Source organism: Ambystoma mexicanum, chromosome 13 (genome assembly GCF_040938575.1).
Source record: "Ambystoma mexicanum isolate Mex_15411 chromosome 13, UKY_AmexF1_1, whole genome shotgun sequence".
NCBI classification, from domain to species: Eukaryota; Metazoa; Chordata; class Amphibia; order Caudata; family Ambystomatidae; genus Ambystoma; species Ambystoma mexicanum.
In genome coordinates this window covers 343,490,472-343,509,786 of record NC_090938.1, presented here as the reverse complement: position 1 = coordinate 343,509,786, position 19,315 = coordinate 343,490,472, and the positions used below count along the sequence as shown (strand labels likewise).

Sequence of the window (19,315 nt, the reverse complement as noted above, 5' to 3'; positions counted from 1 at the left end):
CCTTGATGGTCGTCGCTGCTGACGTGATGACCCGTCGTCCCATGGCGTCTTAGCTTCTCCCCCTTGCTGTCCGGGGGGAGGAGGTTGTTGACGCGGAAGAGGCAGCAGATTTATTCCATGCCGCCGACAAGACCACAGAATCCGGGGAAGGCTGGGGCCTCAAGCACTTGGGTGCAGAGTCCGGCACCCTGTACTTCTTTTCGTACCGGTGCCTCTTCGCCGGGCCGAGGACGGGTTCTTCATAAGGGACAGTCCCTCATCCCAGATGTTGTCCAACATCGGGATTGACAGCACGGTCTTGCTCTTCGCCTCAAGGCGTTGGTACAGGAAACCCTCTTCTTTTCCACCAGAGTCAGTTGAAAGAGGTCCGAGGCCCTCGAGATCATGGCATGGAACGAGCCTATCTCGTCAGGCAGTGAGGCTCTGGGCAGCGGAGATGGGAGGTCCCGTAACCCGCCGTCGTCGATGTGTCTGGGTCCGTATCCTCCCTCGGTGAGGGTGGGGGGGGGGGGGGGGGGCAAAGGGTGACAAGGCGGTGGAGGATGAACTCTCCTCTTCTTGGAAGGGGGCGCGCCTAATGGCCCTGGTGCCAAGGGATCCTCTGGTGCCGCGGGTTCCTCTGTCAGCAGAAGAGGCATCCTCGTCCGAATCGCCGAGCACAAGGTGTGAAGTGCCTGGAGGATGTCCACTGAGATGTTCGCTGGGGGTTGAGGTGTTTGCTGAGTCGGCATAGGTGGAAGCGACGGAGGCAGTGGTGTAGGGTTCTCCAAGTTCTCAACGTCCGGCTCCTCCTCGTCTGTCTTGTCGCCACTCTCGACGTCTCCCTCATCGGGGTCCTTCCCGTAGGCCTTGGCCTCGATGAATTTCTTTGCCAAAATGGTCTGGAGAGTAGAGAGCTCCTCCTCAGAGGAGATGTTCGTGCCCTGCAGTACTACCGTGCCCCCACCCTCTTTTCGACCAGGGGAGATGGTTTTGTGGAGATGGTGGGCATCGCCTTCTCCGGTGTCTTCTCTATGGGTTGAAACGACGATTTCCTTCTGGCAGGCAGGGAATCTCTTGCCTTGGGGAACATACACTGCGAACCCGCGTCTGGACCTCTGGGAGGCCTTCTTGGAGCCGGCCTCTTTGGATGCTGTAACTAGCAAGAAGAGTCGTATTATTAGCGATCCTCGGAGAATAGGCCGCAGATGCAGTAATACGTTTTCCGAGGGCATAACGTTTTTTGCAATCTTTATCCAGGGGAGCTTCCGCCATGGACAGTGGAACCCCTGCCCTCTTTCCGGTGGTTGTAACCACCAGAAAGTCCGGTGTGGCATGACCTTGTATATACATGGGGTCAGATGGAGTGGCGAGAGGGAGCTAGGCGTTTCTTTATTGAGTTGAGTAGTGGAATTGCCCGACTAGTGGGAGGTTGTTCTTTGGGAATATCCTCAACAAAGTCAGAGTCCTGTACTCCTTCATGTGTAGCGATCTGAAAATGATCTGCAGCTCTTTTTAGGGTGGCATTAATTAACATTTGGTCATCTACTGGTGAGGACGGCCTTTGTTGTGGTGAAGAAGGTGGAGCTAGACAAATCTCTGGGTCGGTGGTATGAGTGGGTGAAAGCCAAGGCCCATGATCTACTGGCTGTTCCTGGTCCCAGCCCGGGTGCTGGTCAGCTGCGTCCTGATCAAAAGGATTGTCCTAGTATGTAACCACCTGTTCCGAGTAATCAAAGACCACCCTCTTGGTGGATTTGTGAAGTAATGGGAAGCTTCTGCAGTTTTGGTGGAATAGGGCAGGAGTCTTCCTCCCTAGGTCTCTTGGGCGGAATATATTTATCTGAGAAGTCTATAAATTGGGTCATCTTGTCCATATAATTCTCAAATCTCTGCCTAGTCCACAGGGATGATGCAGAGGGGTCTGGAGGAGGAAAAGGCTGGTCAGAGGGGGGAGATTATCCTGATAAAGCTCTTGAGAGAGGCCGGTGGGCTTCAGAGTACTCCTCTTGAGAGTGGGTGTGCCGCTGTGTTCTTCCCCTGCCGAAATATTAGCCACAAGACATTCACGTATTTTTTGCAGCTGAATGCTGTGTTTCGACGTGCCTGCCGGCGTCGTCACAGTTGTTGACTCCGCCAAAGCCTTAGGTGCTTGCGCACCCTGGATGACTGTTGGGCAAGATTGTGTGCAGTATCCTTTGGAAGATTACAGCAACCATGACCTCCTGGCAACAGGAACCCAACCTTTGGTATACGTCTGTACTACACAGGTTGGTAGTGTGGCTGAGCAGCCAGGCTTATGTCAAGAGGGGTCAATGTGAGCAGTGGAGTGGTTACGCAGATTCACAGTGACAAGAATTCAAATAAACTCTTACACTCAAGGTTTCTTGATTAAACAATTTAACAGTTTGTTATTGAAGCCTTCTACAGAAGTGAGCAATACATATAACCTCAAAATACACTTCAAAACACACTGTTTTCTCTAAACCAGATGATACCCATTGGGGATGGCACACAGACACTTCCTGCACCCTCAGGTGACTTAAATTGCTAGGACACGGGACCTTGATTTATCACTGGTACATTTAGAGCAATACTGAGTTTGGTGTAAATGCTAGGTAAGGGAATAAAACCAAGGTTAACAAATACTTCATTAAACTGGTAAGTACTTTTTCAACCCTCCAATGCAAAACAAATTAACCCTTTCTTGGGGGAAAGGTAAAGACACAAAATCAGAGGTAAGAAAGGTCTCTCAGGGAGCCAGGACAGCCAATGTTAGTTGAGCAAAGGCTAGGGGAGCTGAAGTTCTTCTTTGCATGCAAGTAAAAGTCTTACACAATGTTTTTAGAAAAGTTTGTAGAAATCGGATCACTTGAAGGGCCACAAGCTGGGAGGCTTGTGAGGGGCAACGTTGCAAGCAACTCTGCAAAGCTAACCAAGACAAGTCTCAACTGAGAACAAGCAAGGCTACACCACAAGAGGCAAGTCCTCTTAAACTTTACAGTACCTTTGGTTAGAAGTAATGGTTCCAGCTGGCTTTTGTTCCTGTACAGCTCTGCAGATCCTGCTGTTCCTGGGACTCAGTCGTGGGGACAAGAGGGAGGACGTGTGGGGACTCATGCACTGCTATGGGAAGGTCGGCGGCAGCAATGGGCAAACTTCAATTCAACGGCACTTCGCGGTTTCAGCTCCTTACGCCTGACAGCAAATAGCACCACAGCGATTCTCAGATACCACTTCAGACTTTCCTTTCATCTGGGGTCCAGCACTCTGTTGAGGTGGCTCAGGCTTGGTCAGTCCTGCTTCAGGGAAGTCGGAGGATCTTCCTGGCGCTCAGGTCCGACTTAAAAGCGATCCACTTGATTTTGTGTTCCTCTCCCCGGCATTTCAGTTCCAGCAGCAGTCCAAGTACAGCCAGCTCCAACAGCATGTCCAAACTAGTTCACTTTGGGGTAGATTGGTCCCACCAACCCAAAGGTCGTCCTTGTCGGGATTCTCTAGTAGAAACAAATTTAGAGCTTCAGCACAGCAGCAGGGCTTCACCGGGAAAACAAACGTCCAGGAGTTGCAGTAGGCATCTCTTCCAAGTTCTTCGGATTCCTTCATCCAGTGGTCGACTCTGCTTACAAAGCCAAACAGCCTCACCTTTTATGCAGGTTTCTCCCATTCATTCCAGCCTAGCTGTCAATCACACAGCAGGGTGGCTGTCCCAGACAGCCAGCCAATCACCTTTGGGTGCATTCCTGTAATCAAGGGGATTAAGTACAGGGAGTTTCAGGCACCACCCTCACTTCCTGCCCCTGCCAGACATACTGGAGCCAGAGGTAGGCTTCACTCGTGAATTCCGCCAAAGACAAAACAAACAAATGGACCAAATCTGGTTTGGCGCGCATAGTAAATCTCAAGAAGACCTTGCCAACTAGAAATGGCGAAAAAAGAAGACTGGGCCATTTTGACAAATTGCAGCCTGCAGTAAAAACACACAATGGTAGTAAAAAGTAAACCACTGCCACAAGCCATTAATTGTAGAAAGGGTAACAAAAATGTTACATGAGAAACTAGACAAAGGGGATACTAAGTAATCCCTCAAGCACCCTATGGTAAGATAGTGCGTGCTGGGTCTAGAAAGTTACAAAATGTAAGTAAAGTCAATTTCACTTCACTGCTCTTGGAAACAGTTTCACCAAGAGAAGGCATTTAAACATTTGGGAAATCTAAGACTTCCCTGTCACAATGCAAAGAGGTCTATGGAGTTTGTCAGACTCCAAAGTCAAAAGAAACACAGAGTCCAAATCACAGAAAAATACGAGAGTGGAAACAGGGTGCCACTCTCGTCAGGTTAGAAATTAAAAGTCTTAAAGTCCAGCAAAAAGAGCTGCGGGGTCTCTAATTAGGGTAGAGAGGAGTTAGCACATTTCTGAGAATTCTCATTAACATCATGTCGGTAACACTGCTTTTTTTGTGGGAATTCCCTTATGAGAGGAAAGCCCAGTCGCATGACAAGAAGACTGTTGCGTGGAGGGCGCCAGACCGCGAGGTTCGGCAGACACCAAAGTTTTCGGCGAGCCGGTTGGCGTTAGGCGCTTCTTCGACGCGTCTGTTGAGGAGGCCTTAGCGGTTGTGTGTTTGGGCTAAGGTGGTGTGTGTGTCCTTGTCACCGGTGTGTGAACTCCCCATAACCGTGCTGGTGGCATGTGTCGGACCGGGCATCTGGGACCCTGAGGGTTCCGTCAAACGGTTGATGGCTCCCAGATCAGAACCATGGCAGCCGCAGGAATCCTAGTCATCCGAAGCGACGGCGCCAACGGGGGGAATGACTCTCGGCCTGCAACCTGTCGGCTGCCCATTTTTTTGTCCACTTGTCCTTTAACATCTTGGGTTGAGAAAGCTTGCAGGACTTACAAGAAAGCTTGTCGTGGTCTTGAGGTACACACCGATTTCAACAGCGATGGGCATCTTTGCGCGGGAATTTGCCATTACACGACAGACAACATTTAACGGGCATCCTCTCCATAGCAGAGGGAGCCGGCAGCCAGACCAAATAGGGAAAGAGCAGGGAAAAGGAAATGCATTCTTGAAAAAGAATAAACCCCGGGCCCCAATGGCCTGGCTGGAGGGCCAAGGTCACGCGGTCGACAGACTAGGAGTACACTAGTCGCAGAGCAGTAGTGGATGTCTTTGGAACAGGAAGTCCACAAAGCAGTCGAAAGGAAGTAGTCGGGAGACTAGATGACTATAGGTTGTGGGACAAAAACAATACTCAGCAATATTAACTATTGCGAGCTCTGCATAAGGCGACCAACTAGTTGGGCGGAAAAAACAAATGACGGATCGACACGTGAGGGATTTTGGGTACACCACACGTCACGCTAGGGATAGTGTTACAGTCACGCCCGTTTTGACGTCCCCTTTCGATCTTCGAAAGAAAGATGCACTACTCTGCGATTACCACTAGATGTTGCACTATATGCACAGCATGTGATTCTAAGCAGATTCACAAGCATCAGAAATTAATTCTGGTGCTCCTTTTTTCAAAACAGACTAGGATGATATCAAGTTGAGAATAGGCAGAATAAAGTAACCTAGGGCGTGGATAGACTAGCCAGTGTTGTCCTTAAGCAGGATCCTGATTTTTAGGCCTCTGTGCTGAAGATACTATTTGATAAAATCCTCTTCGAAGGCAGAATACCTACATAATGTTGTACATCTATTTTGATTCCCGTGTTAAAGAAAGGCCCTCTGTTATCTCTGTGCAACTATCATTTACTATCTATGCTTGATTGAAAGGGGATGCTATTCTCAAAAGTTTTGTTGGAGTTCCGGAGATGGGTGCATAGTACTGGTCTCTAAGATCGGTTCCAGGGCGGTTTTTTGCACAGTTATTCGAAGTCACACAATCGAAGGCTAATGGACTAGGTCACAGAAAACAGATTCTGTGGGGCTATATGCTCTCTTTTTAGATTTTCTATGCACCTTCGATTCGGTTGACAGTAATAGATTGTGGAAGAAACTGGAGCTATATGGGTGTCCATCGACTGTTTTATATTTTGTGAAACTCCTTCATACAAATAACACAATTAGGTTAAAATTGGATGGTGAGGAAGCCTGGACTGCACCCATCCTCATTGGCAGTGGCGTAAAACAGGGGTGTGCCTTGGCTCCCCTGATCTTTAATAACAAAGTTACTCACTGTAGTGATTACCTTACTCCTAGTCAATAGTCCCCTTGCCTTCATACTTGTGGGACATTCTGTCCTTCGGGACAGGACCAGAGCACTTTTGTAAAAAGCATAAAAAATAGAAAATGTGTCCTTTGTTTTTAAGCGGGGTACCGCACGTGGACGGAACCCGCCCTCCTGAGCTCTGCCCTGTGTATCGCCCTTCAGTCCTTTTCGATCGCCAGGTTTGAGACCATTTTAAGCAATAATAGAGGATACTTTTTAGAGGGGGCGGCGGGCGGGCATATGGAGGAAAGGGGACTATGGACTACGAGTAAGGTAGTCACTACGGTGAGTAACTTTGTTATACTCCTACGTCCCGTCCCTTCCTCCATACTTGTGGGAGATTCCCAAGCACACACCAAAGTTATTTTGGGCAGATGGCAAACCCTTTATTGGAATAGGTTCTTAAGGACAGCCTGGCCAAACTTTGCATCAGCCCTGGAGCTCAGGTCCAAGCAATAATGCTTACAAAAAGCCGATGGGCAAGCCCACGTAGCCACCTTGGCGATGGTTTCCCCAAGGAACATACTTTTGGAAGGCAACAGCCGCCGCTTTGCCACGTACAAGATGAGCATGAATGCCCTTCGGATGTTGAAGACATTGGATGGTGTAGGCTTCTGAAATGCAGGAGGCAATCCACTGGGAGATGGTTGCCTTGGAAGCCGGTTTCCATTTTGGGTCCCCGAAAGTGACAGAGCTGTGAGGAGCCCCTGAGCTCACTTGTTCGGTCGAGATAAAACTTCAGGGCTCGCCCAACGTCCAAGTTGTACAAGAGACTCTCGGCATCGGATGCCAGGTTAGGAAAAAAGACAGGTAAGGAAATCGATTGGTTCAGATGAAAATCAGTAACCATCTTAGGCAAGAAGGAAGGATTAGCGCGGAGCACAACCTTATCCTTGTGGAAGGTGAGGAACGGATGTTCCACAGAAAGAGCTTGAAGCTTGCTTAATCGCCTTGTCAATGTCACCGCGATCAAAAAAGCGACCTTCCAAGAAAGGTCTTAGAGATTGGTGGTGGCCATGAGTTCAAATGGTTTATGGCATAATGCTGTAAGGACCACATTCAAATCCCATTTGGGATGAGGAGTGCGTATAGGCGGGAACAAATGAAGACCCACAAAATGCCTTTTAATGACTGATTAGTCAAAGAAAAGGAACAGCTGTCAGTGGACAGATAGGCCGCAATGGCAGACAAGTCCTGCAAGACGAGACTTGAATGCCTGAAGCTGCAAGGTGAGACACAAAAGATAGAACAGTGTCAACCGTAGCAGGTCTGTGGTCAAGCGGTTTAGCTAAGCACAAGTGACAAAAACTGAGCCATTTGCTCCTATATTGAGCCCTCGTAGAAGGTTTCCTGGCTGCTTGGATGATGTGCATATTGTCTGAGGACAGATTATAATGGGCTAATGATTTGAATTCAGGCACCATGCCGCCAAGCTGACCAATTGTGGGGAGGGGTGCCACATCTGGTAATAGCACTGGTGAAACAGATTTGGAATCACCAGCAATCTGATCGGAGGAAGAATCGATAGATGCAGAAGTTCCGAAAACCAAAGTCTGGTTGGCCACCAAGGAGCTATGAGCAGGAGAGTGCAATTCGATGCATTCCTATTTTCCAAAGTGACGAATGAATTAGAGGCAGTGGAGGAAAGGTACACGCCTTCATGTTGTGCCATGGAATCTCGAGAGCGTCTCTCAGAGACGACATTCCGAGACCCTGTCTGGATGCAATCAGAGGAAGTTTCCTGTTTGTAAAGTTCGTAAAGAGGTCCACTTCTGGAGTGCCCCATTGTCAATAAATGGTAGAGAACATTTGTGTTTAATTCCCACTCGTAATTGGCTGCTGACTGGCGACTGAGTGAGTTTGCAGTTACATTGATGTGACCTGGAATGTGTACAGCCAGGAGCCAAATGATGTACTGGATGGCACATTCAGAAATCTGCATAGCTAGATCTACAAGGAGAGGTGACTTGGTGCCACCCTGCTTGTTGATGTAAAGCATAACCACAGACTTGTCCGTACGAATACGGATTACATTGTTCATGATGGACGTTTGAAAGGCTTTGAGTGCCAGAAAAACCACAAGGAGTTCCAGATAATTGATATGAAACTGCTTGTCCTGAAATGTCCAAAGGTTGAATACTTGAAGGTGGCCCAGCGTTGCGCCCCACCCCAGAAGGGAGGAGTCCGTTGTAACCGTCACTTGTGGGCAGGGCTCCAGGAAGAAGGCTCCCACTGAAAGTTTGTCGTACGAGGACCACCAATGTAGATCTGGCGTCAAGCAAGATGGAACTGGGATTATCTTGGAATCTGTGACCGAAGCCCAAGACCAAGCTCTCCGAAGAGCCAGCCGAGTACGCCTCATCTTCAGATGTGCAAGAGGAAGAGCTAGCATGCAGGGAGCCATGAGTCCTAGAAGTTTCTGGAACCACTAAGCCTTCATGTGCGAACACTGGAGGAAGAGCCGACACGTGGCTCATAAGTCTGCAATCCTATAGGCCCTTAGGAACACCTTGCTACTGACCGTATTCCAACAGAAACCCAGGAAAATCAGGTCTTGAGAGACCGTCATGGAAGAGTTCCACCAGTTGACCGACAGCCCAAGGCGAAACAGGAGCTGGAGGAGAGACTGGAGATTGATCAACGCAGTCTGTGGGCTGGGACTGCGCAGCACCAATCGTCCAAATATGGGTATACATGAACTCCCTGCATCCTGAGGAAAGCTGCGATGACTGATATCTTTGTAAAGACACGCGGCGCTGAGCTGAGACCAAAGGGGAGCACACGGAACTGGAAATGTTCCCCTTCCAATGAGAACCACAGGTATTTCCGATGCAGCCTCCATATTAGCATGTGCATGTATGCGTTCTGAAGGTCCACTACACTGAGCCAGTCACCTTATCGAAGAGAGAGAACTTTATTTGGCAAGGCGTGATCATCTTGAATTTCTCTTGGGGAAGAGGTTGAACTGGGAAAGAGGATAGTGCGCAGACCAGCCTGGTTGGGTTTGGGCACTGAACAGACAGGAGTAGAAGTCCTCCCCTTGTTCCTCGAGGGGGACAAGCTCCACCGCTCTGAGTTCTAAAAGTTTCTGTACCTCTGCTCTGAGGGAGAGCGACACGATCTGCTGGTAACGAAGGATGGGGTATGGGGAGGGGCAAGAGAAAGCCCGCCTGAGCGCTGGACAAAACCCAACGGTCTTCGGTGATGGTCTGCTAAGCCTCCAGATGAGACGAGATTCGTCCTCCCATCGGAGCCTCATGCAACCGACCAGATATATCATTTGGATGACATGTGGGCAGGAAGATTACCTGTCCCTGGAGAGGAGGCTGATGGGCGAGAGAAAAACCGACCACCTTGCTGTTTTTGCTTTCTACAGGGCCCGCCAACTAGAGGTTCAGTACAGCGATCCTGAAAACCCATGAATGCAGAGAAGGACTGAGTTTGGGACCCTGACCCCTGGGTATAAGGGGCCTTAGCTGGAGCTTTTGCAAGGACCGATAAAGGGAGGGATTGGTGGAGGGGGGGCCCCACTAGGAAGTGGTGGAGGAAGTGGCACCACCGGGACCTGCATAGGAACAGCCGGAGCAGGAGGCTCAGGGTACATTTCCCTGAAAAGATGTTTCAAATACGCCTTCATGGGGTCAGAATGCATGAGCATCTGAAACTTCAGCCGAAGATTTTGGTGCTGGAACAGGCAGAGGCTGCTCATGAGGGGCATAACCCCATGAGCGCAAGGAGGCTGGTTGCCAGGAGGGCCCACCACTGGACGGATCCACATATATGAGAGCAGCGGAAGCAGTAGGAATAGGCAGCTCAGCCCCAAGAACCACATTCCCAGCAAAAGACATTGTGAATGTTGGTGTGAGGATTGTATTCAAAATGACTGCCATGGACCATGGAGGTCGGGCCGCCATCTTGTTGCCACCCGAGAACTGCGTCACATATGAGGATGAGGCAATTGCCTCCTCAGGGGAGTCGAGTAAAACCTTAGCCTTGACACCAGGATCCTCGGCCGAGCTGGTACTGGGAGGCTTATGGTCCGTGACCGCCCTCTTTGCCTCGACAGAACCGGTACGACCCTGAGCGTGGGACGGTTGAGGAACAATCCTCACTGACAAGACCTTCAATGAGGATCTCTCGATTCTGTCAGTACTGACCTTCGCCTCAAGAAGAGGAACCTTGGCTTGTAACCCGGAACGGATAGCTCCCTCAAGAGGGGCCTCGAGCCATGACACGGTGTGGAAAGCTCCAGAAATGGAGACCTCAGGGCATACCCCAGTAACCACAGACCCAGAAGGGGCTTAACTAGCACCCAAACGGTGAACCTCGGAACAATGTCCAGTTTTGGCAGGTCCGCCAAGGGAATTCTGCGAAAACTCTGGTACGTCCATTAGGCCCTTTCGGCACCTCAGGGTAACCCCTTGTGACAGAGCTACTGGAGCCCCTCCCGGTCCTGGAAGACCCCGGAAAGGAGTCCCCTGACGGGGTGCCCAAAACAGTAAGGAACTTATACCGGGCATTTCTTCTTTTCGTCGATGAAAAGCTGTAAATGGGGTGGAGGAACGCACTGGAACACTTCGTCCCACCGAAGAAGACGACGTTGGAGTGCCCAGGCGGAGAGGGAGTCGCAATAGAAACACGAATCCCAGCAGTGTTCTGGGCCTAGACACTCCAAGGAGAGAGAATGGGGATTCGCCCTCGTGAAACGACATTCGCATGTAGAACAGGACATGAATCCCAGACGCTCCAGCATAGACGGAGGACTAGATTACTGTGGTACTGGAACAGGAAGGAAGGACAAAAAGGGAATCAAAATAAAAATTCCCAGTGATGCTAGTGCGTCCATGACTACCTACAATGCTTTGTCTCAGCCATTTTTTGTATGGTTTGGATAGCCTTACAATTATGTAACTTTATTGGCTACAAAGCATTGAGGGAAAGTTCTGGAGAAAGTTACCATCTTGTGTTCCGATGGCCATTACTAGATTAGAGCTGGGCTTAGTTTCTTTACAATCTATGGCCTTGAAAAAACGGGATGTAGTATTTATAAAGAAAGAATTGTCTGCAAACGCATTTTCTCCATAATGTAGGTCTTCACCTTTGCAGTTACTAAGGAAATACAAAAACATAGCAATACAGGACTCATACTTGCAACTGTTGGGTTGGTCCGAATTGGGAGGAAGGGTATTATGATCTAGATATAAGATCAGAGTATGAAAATAATTGTGGGATTGGAACATTTCTGCCACTTGTCAACATTAAGGAGTTATGGTTTTGTATTTGAGACATTCTACTCCTTTAAGAAGCCCCAACTGTACTTGATTTGCCCTTCTAAGAATCTTTGACTTTTTATATTTCTGTTGTGTTTAAACCATCTCCCTGTTCTCTCTGTGATAGGCAGTTAGACTTTGGTTCCTAAGGCAGAGAGGTATTGTCGAATTTGACAAAATAATTGTTTAGCAGAATGTGCTATACTGGTTTCTATTTACATGCGATATCTGGGTGAACCCGTACACCATTTGGATACAATTAAATCAAATCTTTTGGCGATGTTGTCGTAATACCCAGGGCAAAGCTTTTCAACTGGACCTATATAGGGTTTGGTTAGTAGTCTGAGAAATTGCAAAATGAGACGGCTAAACTGGACCAATCTCTGTATTCAAGGAGAGGAGATTGCTTGTTTGATGTGTTCAGAAAGTACTTTTAGGTTGTTTGTCTTAACGGGATTGACACAGGTTTTTTAACTATGTATATCAAATGTGCTAGATCAATTTCATATTTTTAGTAAGCTTTGATGAAATGAAATACAATTAAATGATTTTATGGATAATTTTATGAATGATATGTATCATTTTATAAATGATTGTAAATTGTATGGATTTTTAAGGAATGTGTAAAGTTGTGCATACTAAAACATTAATGAATAAAAACATAGGTAGTTGGCTGTCAAACTGTTACCCAGCGAATCTACAAAGTTAGGTCTTTGCATAGGGCAATTTCTGTTAAATTAAAACATCAATCTGTTCAATAAATGAAATAATGGTGTAGGTTAAAAGCGTGTGCCCAGTTAATACATAGCACTCAAGTTTCCAGAGGCCATGCGTGACAAGGACAACCAGTTCTGCCTTTTCATGGAATTCTGCGACTTGAGGTTTTTCTAAATGTCAAATGGGAAGCAAAAACCTTAACGCCCCAGAAGCCAAATAGGAAATACATAACTGGATGGCCTTCTCAGGCATGGTCGTGGGAAACATGAGAGCTCTGTTGGTAGGTGTACTAAAATGCATTTTACAATTCTAATCATGACAATTGTTTGGAAAAAAAGACAATTTTAAGTAAGAGCAAAGACGGTCTATGGAGTTACTGTGGGCAGGGAAACAGAGGGGTATGTGGGCGAGGTGATCATCTGTGGTCAATGTTGTGCGTCCATATAAAAAAGCTTCATTCGTCAAAGGTTTTAGCAAATGTGCTCCTCAGCTAATTGACTCAAGCTATAAATTAAACAAATACAGTTTGCACTCTTCAGTTAAATGCCCTTTGAAAGCTATTTGTTGTCCCTCTTTCATAGCCTGCATGCTTAAACACACTAAATGCTACTGGCACGGGCAGGCATGCATTGTTGCATCTTATTTCATTAACAAAAGATGTACTAAGAGAACACATCTCCCATGCCAGGCGTGCTTGCCACTGGCTCCCCGTCAAAGATCGCATCATATTCAAGACGCTGGCCATAACCCACAAGTGCCTAGCGCTCACAGCTCACACTTACCTTTTGGAAACAATTGTCAGGGCCACCTCCTCTAGACCCAAGAGAGCTCATCACTCTAACGAGTTGTACATCCCTACAATAAAAAGGGTAAAAGCAGGCGGTGCCAGCTTCCCTCACATTGCTGCAAAACAAAGGAATGCTCTACGAAACACCCTCAGGGCAGAGACCTCACACGTCTTTCCGAAAAACCCTCAAAATCATGCTCTTCATGGAACCCTTCACTCCCCATTTCATTTCCCAGCCCCACTCTCCGATCCCTGTTAACTTCTCTACCCACTAGTCCCCCGCCCCCTCTGCGTTTCACCACCGTCATTAACTCTGCTCTGTTTTTCCTCCCGTGTTCCCTCCTCCTGTTTCATGTACCCAAGTAAGCATGCGTGTAATAGCGCCACAATGCCCTTGGGCTGCTTTGTGCGCTTTATAAATGTACAAAAATTAATAAAATATACCAGCGAGCTAAAGCTCTATATTGGCTTGGTAAAGAGAAAGATGGAAAGGAAAACTGGAGAGAAAAGGAAGAGAAAGTTCTTCGATTCATAAGTCAGAAAATCCCCGGATACTATTAAGTCACCGGATGAGAAAGGTCCATCTTTTGCGTTTCTCACAAGAATGAAGTTCAGTGGTCAATTTGTCCGAGCCACTCACCTGCTGGTACTGAGAGTATTTCACAGGATCCTTCTCGAACACCTCATAGGTTTGGGACTCCAGGTTATCCATCAGGGGCTGCAATGGGTAAAGAAGAGTAAAAGAATGGTCTAAAGAAGATCGTGGTAGAGGACAGTCAGGGTGTCTTGCAGAAGGAAGGAATCCTGCAGGGCTTTCTCCTGGAAAGGACAGCTCAAATACTACTCCCTTACCCTGCAGACAGGTCTTTCAACAGTCTCTAGAGCAGCACCAACTCTTACAGAGCTGCAGGATCATGCACTACATTTCCCCTACAACTAGCCACTCACTGATCTTCCAGTACAAGCAGCAGGATCCATTTCCTGGCCTCCACCCCTTTGCAATTTACTAATCTTGTTCAGATACTCTCGATACTGCATGTAACAGCAGAAGTACCCAGTCATAAGCAGTGTAAGAACTACCATCCTTCCAACTCTGCCGTGTCCCACGCAGACTATCATCTTACCTGAAGGGGAGACTGCAGGTAATCTTCATACCCCTTGGCAAACATTTCGTAGGCATTGGGTGGTGGCCGGTTCTGGCTGAGGTATTCCAAGTACTGAAGATAACAGCAGAAATCCTTTTCAGAGTGATGGTTGGTGCCAGTGATGATAAACTGTACCTCTAGCTGTGATGGAGGAACAAAAGACATTTAGCAAGCAGTCTACATCCCTCCTCCCACTTCAACATCAAACTGACACAGGTATTACTAACTAGACCCACAAGGCCCATAAAGTAGATGCCGCACCTTTCAGCTATTGTCACCACTAACCTACAAGTAACCAATCACCAACGCAGTCAAGTGAATAAAGCCAAAGGCCTCAACCAAATACCAACACTCAACACACCCAATATAATGTTGTACTCCAGTTTACCTTGAGCAGCCGGAAGATGAGGCGCTGGTGGCTCTTTGCCAGCACAGGGAAGCCCTTCTTGTTGGTCAGAAAGATGCTGGTGGGCAAAATGGCAGCTTTGATCGGCTCCCCGAGCCAGCGGTCAATGATATGATTTGAGGGGAGATCAGCACCCACCTCGATGGCTGCAGAACGAAAAGGAGGTAAAGGCAAAGCAGAGAACAAGCATCAAGGTTAATGGATTACCAACCAGAAACTACCAAGAAGGATCAAGGACACTTTCAGCTACATTTCAATGTTGGGCTTCTGACTACCTAACCCTTCTGGGTGCCCTAAACTTTCTGCTGGCTTCTTGAGCTTTTTCAAATTTTCTTTTGTGGGGGCGTAGAAGCCCCCCTGCCAATGCAACCCTTTTTAAGCTGTGCTAGCCTTAGATTATACAGTTACTAGCAAGCCTCAACATGGTCACTCATAACTAGCCATTGGTTAGTGGTAATTGACTCTTAGCAAGTAAGAAATGGTCTGCTGTGTGTATTTGGAGAATTGAAGGGGCAAGTGACTTATGCCTGGCTACTAGCTTGCAAATCTAAGTTTTTACATCTGGCTATTAGGGAAAGGTTGCATATTAAGCATCCCATTTGATTTTGTCACTCTGGTGGCAGCTGCAATTTAGTTTTGGCTTCACTAGGGATGTAATCACTTTCTTTAACTGCATTACTAACCCTATGTACCAATGTGGTACTAATGTATTTAAGTCCTGCTGGCCATTTTGTTTTGGGCCATCCCTTTGTGTATATTGACCATGAGGAATCGCCAGAACAGTGTTTTGCTGAGGTAGGCTCATCTAGAGCCCAACCCCACTGTGTGTTTCAAATGGTGTACACTGGTCTAACATCATCCATCATAATGTAAGTGTGATGCTCTGTGGTGTTACTGGAGGGCTGGCTTAGGTCAGCCCATGGGTGAACATTAGTGGAAGACCCTGTGTAATCCTCGGTTCTAGCCCCGATTTTGTGCAAGACTGCTTCTGAAGATGCTAACTACAGGGGCTAATATCTGGTTAAGCCAACTACCTGGATTTTAAATCTACATTAATATTCTTAGTGTCCACACTTTGCGTTCGGAGGGTTCCAGCAGTCTCTCCAATTAGCCAATGACCGCAGCCCAAAGTCAGCAAGCAATATATCTTTCCTTATTCAGCTCAGACACCCGTGCTCTTAACTCTGTTGTGCTTTCTAAAAATTGTAATTGCGCAGCTAATTATCCTAACCAATACAATCATCCAATTTAAGGTTCATGATTATCCATCATCAGCCATCACGTGTTTCGACCATTTGACTGTCTTCTTCAGGGCTGGATATCACATTGATCATTTCAACCAAAAGTATATTGAAATTACACATAGGCAACATCCACATGTCAACGAAAGGAAACCTTTACATAAACGAAAACAAAGTTGATTTGTGAACAGAATCCAAATGAGTTCATTATTAACAAACGCATAATGAGATCATAACACTCAATGGTTGAAACATACACCATCTGGTACGATCATTTTACAGAGTACGTGCCAAAATCCAATAACAGGTTATAAACCAAACACGTTCCAATTTCAATTGTCCACACCATAACAAACATCAGTCTATGTTACCAAATTCAATAATTAAATTCATTGAAAGTGTACACATTTTTTAAAGAAGTGAAATCATTTCACCAAAAAATATATCACTGATAACGAAAAGGGAGAAAGAGAAAAGGGAAAGAAAAATATTCAAACAATATTGCATCATAGTAAATATGGAGGTTCCCATAAACCATAACTCTTCCCGAGTACGATGGTGCCACCAAGCCCACCACCGTCCAATTAAGCCAATACATTCTAAGGCACACGATCGAAGGCGCAGTGCCGGTCTCGCGCCTGTTTATGCCGGCGAACCGAGGGCCATGCCCCCTACCGCTGCCAAGCCGTCCTTCAAATTAAAAGGGTAAGCGTGCCGCCCTCCCCCACAACCCTGCAACTCACCTGTATACAGTGCCTTGAACTGCTCCCCAATTATCATGGAACCGCTGCACGTGCACCACCTAACTTTGCCACCGTTGCGCTCAGCATCTACTACATAACACTTCATGACTCGCAATTGCTCAACCTTGCAAACTACTAACCTTGTGTTACCGCTACTACTACCCACTGAGCTAGGCTCGTGCTCTGCACTAGCAGATGTATCCAGCTCACTCTTGTCCCATATCCGCAATCTCGTACTTAGTCTTTGCCTGCCTTGATGTTGCACAAGTGAAACTGTCGTGAAACTGTCTGGCTGTAGCCTAATTGAAATTGCCATTCTCTGCACCCTGCTAACAATTTAGAATCTAGCCTATGCCTGCCTTGCTGTAGCCTAACTGAAATTGCCCATTCTATGCATAATAACTAAGCAGCCTAGCCAACGCCGCATTTCTAACTATGCTCCCTTGGCTCATTCTCACCATGTTCCCTTTTTGCATTAAGAACAATAGCATTCTATGTAGCAACAACAGCTAGATACCATACAACAACGGACTAGCTAAACTTGGTTGCCTTAGGCACCATCCCATCCCCTGCCTTACACCCTTCCTGCCCACCCTTCCACCATTCCCACACATCACTCACTATCACCACACTGCTAAAGTTAGCGCCTCACCAGCTAATACCCCACCTAACATTACCAACATCACTAAAGATGACCACACTCGTACCAAACCATTAGGATACCGCCCCACAACCAACCATACCCTCCCTGACCGTAACATTAGACTTGCTGCTAGACTCCATACATCTAGTAAGTTATCTGCCAAACCCACGACCAAGGCCACTATCAAGAATAGCGCTAATGCCACCAATTCGGCATCTCTAAAAGGAGCACTACTCCATGTCAGATCACTAGTAGCTCACCCCACTGAAATCGCCGACATCCTCTCAGCAGACCTTGACTTCCTTGCTACTACAGAAACATGGCTACATGAAACAGCGGGACCATACCTTACTCTTGCTATTCCCGACAACTACTCCATCCTCAGAGCGGACAGACCCAATGCTCGCGGAGGAGGTGTAGCATTCATTCAAATCCTCACTTGACATCAGACCCATCACTCCCCCCCCACTAAAATCCTGCGAGCATCAAACTACAAACTACCCCTAAGAGCACAATTACTCTGCAAATAATACAGACCCCCAGACCCCACAGGCTCCTTCGAGGAAGACATTACCACCCTCATAGCAGAGAACACTAAGCCCCACTCCCAAAATATCATTCTAGGAGACTTTAATCTAGGGTACAACGACCCCAACGACACTCCAGGCGCCTCCTTGGCGAACGCCCTATCTGAGCATGACTTTACTCAAGTCATTACACTACCTACCCACCAGAAAGGTAGAACCATCGACTGGGTCGCGGCCCATAACTGCAATATCACCTGCAAAGCCCCACAACCTCTTGTATGGACTGACCATTCGCTCATACTATTCGACATTAAACATAACAACCCTAACCCCAATCAGAGCCCTCACGCACCGGCCTGCCCGACTAGAAACAAGCGCAACATCACTGCGGAGACCCTCACACCACTGATTCTCCCCTTCCTAAACACACTCCCAGCCACTGCTGACCTTAACCTCCTAGTCAACACCTATAATGATGCCCTAACTAACGCCATTGATGCCGTTGCCCCACTAAAGCTCCGCAAAGGTAAACCCAGAGCTCACCTGAACCCTTGGTACACACCGGAACTCAAAACTCTTAGAAAAAAGAAAGCGAAGATGGAACCCTATGGAAAACTAATCCCTCAGCAGAAAACAAATCCAATCTCATGACCATCTCCACCCACTACAAGAAAGATAATCTGCACTAAAAAGGAAGCCTATAATGTTAGAATAAACAATGCACAATCCTCTGCTAAAGAACGCTTCACCATTTTGAAGGAATTAGAAAATCCTAAGCCTCCGACCTACACTTGCGTGAAAGACAAGCCATGGTGCACTAGCATCCAAAGTGCCCTGGCCAACAAAATCACTGGCCTTCAAACTAAAATTGAAGTAAAACAACTACAAATTTCCAACAGCAACGCCTTCACACCCAGCACATCCACCCCGACCAACACCACCTCCGGCTTCACATTCAAAATGGTCACTATACCCGAAGCCCAAAAAAATTATAGCATCCCTCAAACCCTGTAATTGCAAAGGTGATAGCTGCCCCGCCCAGATCATCAAAGATGCTGCAAGAGACCTAGCCCCCTTCATCTCCAAACTAATAAACCTATCCTTCTCGACTAACTCTGTACCCAACAACCTGAAACAGTCATGGGTTCTCCCTCTTCTAAAAAAAAAAACAATCACTTGACCCTGCCATTTCCACCAATTACAGGCCTATCACCACTGTCCCCTTCCTGCTAAAAATCTTCGACAGAGTTGCCTACGTGCAAATTCAAGACTACTTAGAGTCTAACCAACTGCTAGGCCTACGTCAATCTGGCTTTCGTCCTCAACATGGAACAGAAACCGTAATTGTTGACCTCAAAAGTCAGATTGATGACATCAAGGACAAAAACAAAGCAGCTATCCTACTCCTCCCTAGGCCTCTCAGCAGCCTTCGACCTGGTTGACCACAAAATACTCTGCAAGCACCTCTCATCTGCTGCCCACTTCTCCCCCTCTCCTGTCCTGTGGATACAATCCTTCTTAGCCAACAGAACTATGAGGGTTTTCTCACCTGTGGCTGCATCTGTGGTGTCCCACAAGGGTCCTGCGTCTCCCCCACCCTCTACAATATCTTTACAAAACCCCTCTTTGATAAG

General features: G+C 47.3%; 1 protein-coding gene across 1 annotated transcript in view; it reads right to left on the bottom strand.

Annotated features, from left to right (window-relative positions):
• PRMT5 (protein arginine methyltransferase 5) overlaps positions 1–19,315 on the bottom strand; it is a 630,581-nt gene that overhangs the window by 153,424 nt on the left and 457,842 nt on the right. The window contains exons 7-9 of the mRNA XM_069633848.1: positions 14,510–14,673; positions 14,101–14,262; positions 13,617–13,694 (exon numbers count right to left, since the gene is read on the bottom strand). Of these exons, the coding sequence (XP_069489949.1) occupies positions 13,617–13,694; positions 14,101–14,262; positions 14,510–14,673 (404 nt within the window). The remainder of the gene's footprint in view (positions 1–13,616; positions 13,695–14,100; positions 14,263–14,509; positions 14,674–19,315) is intronic.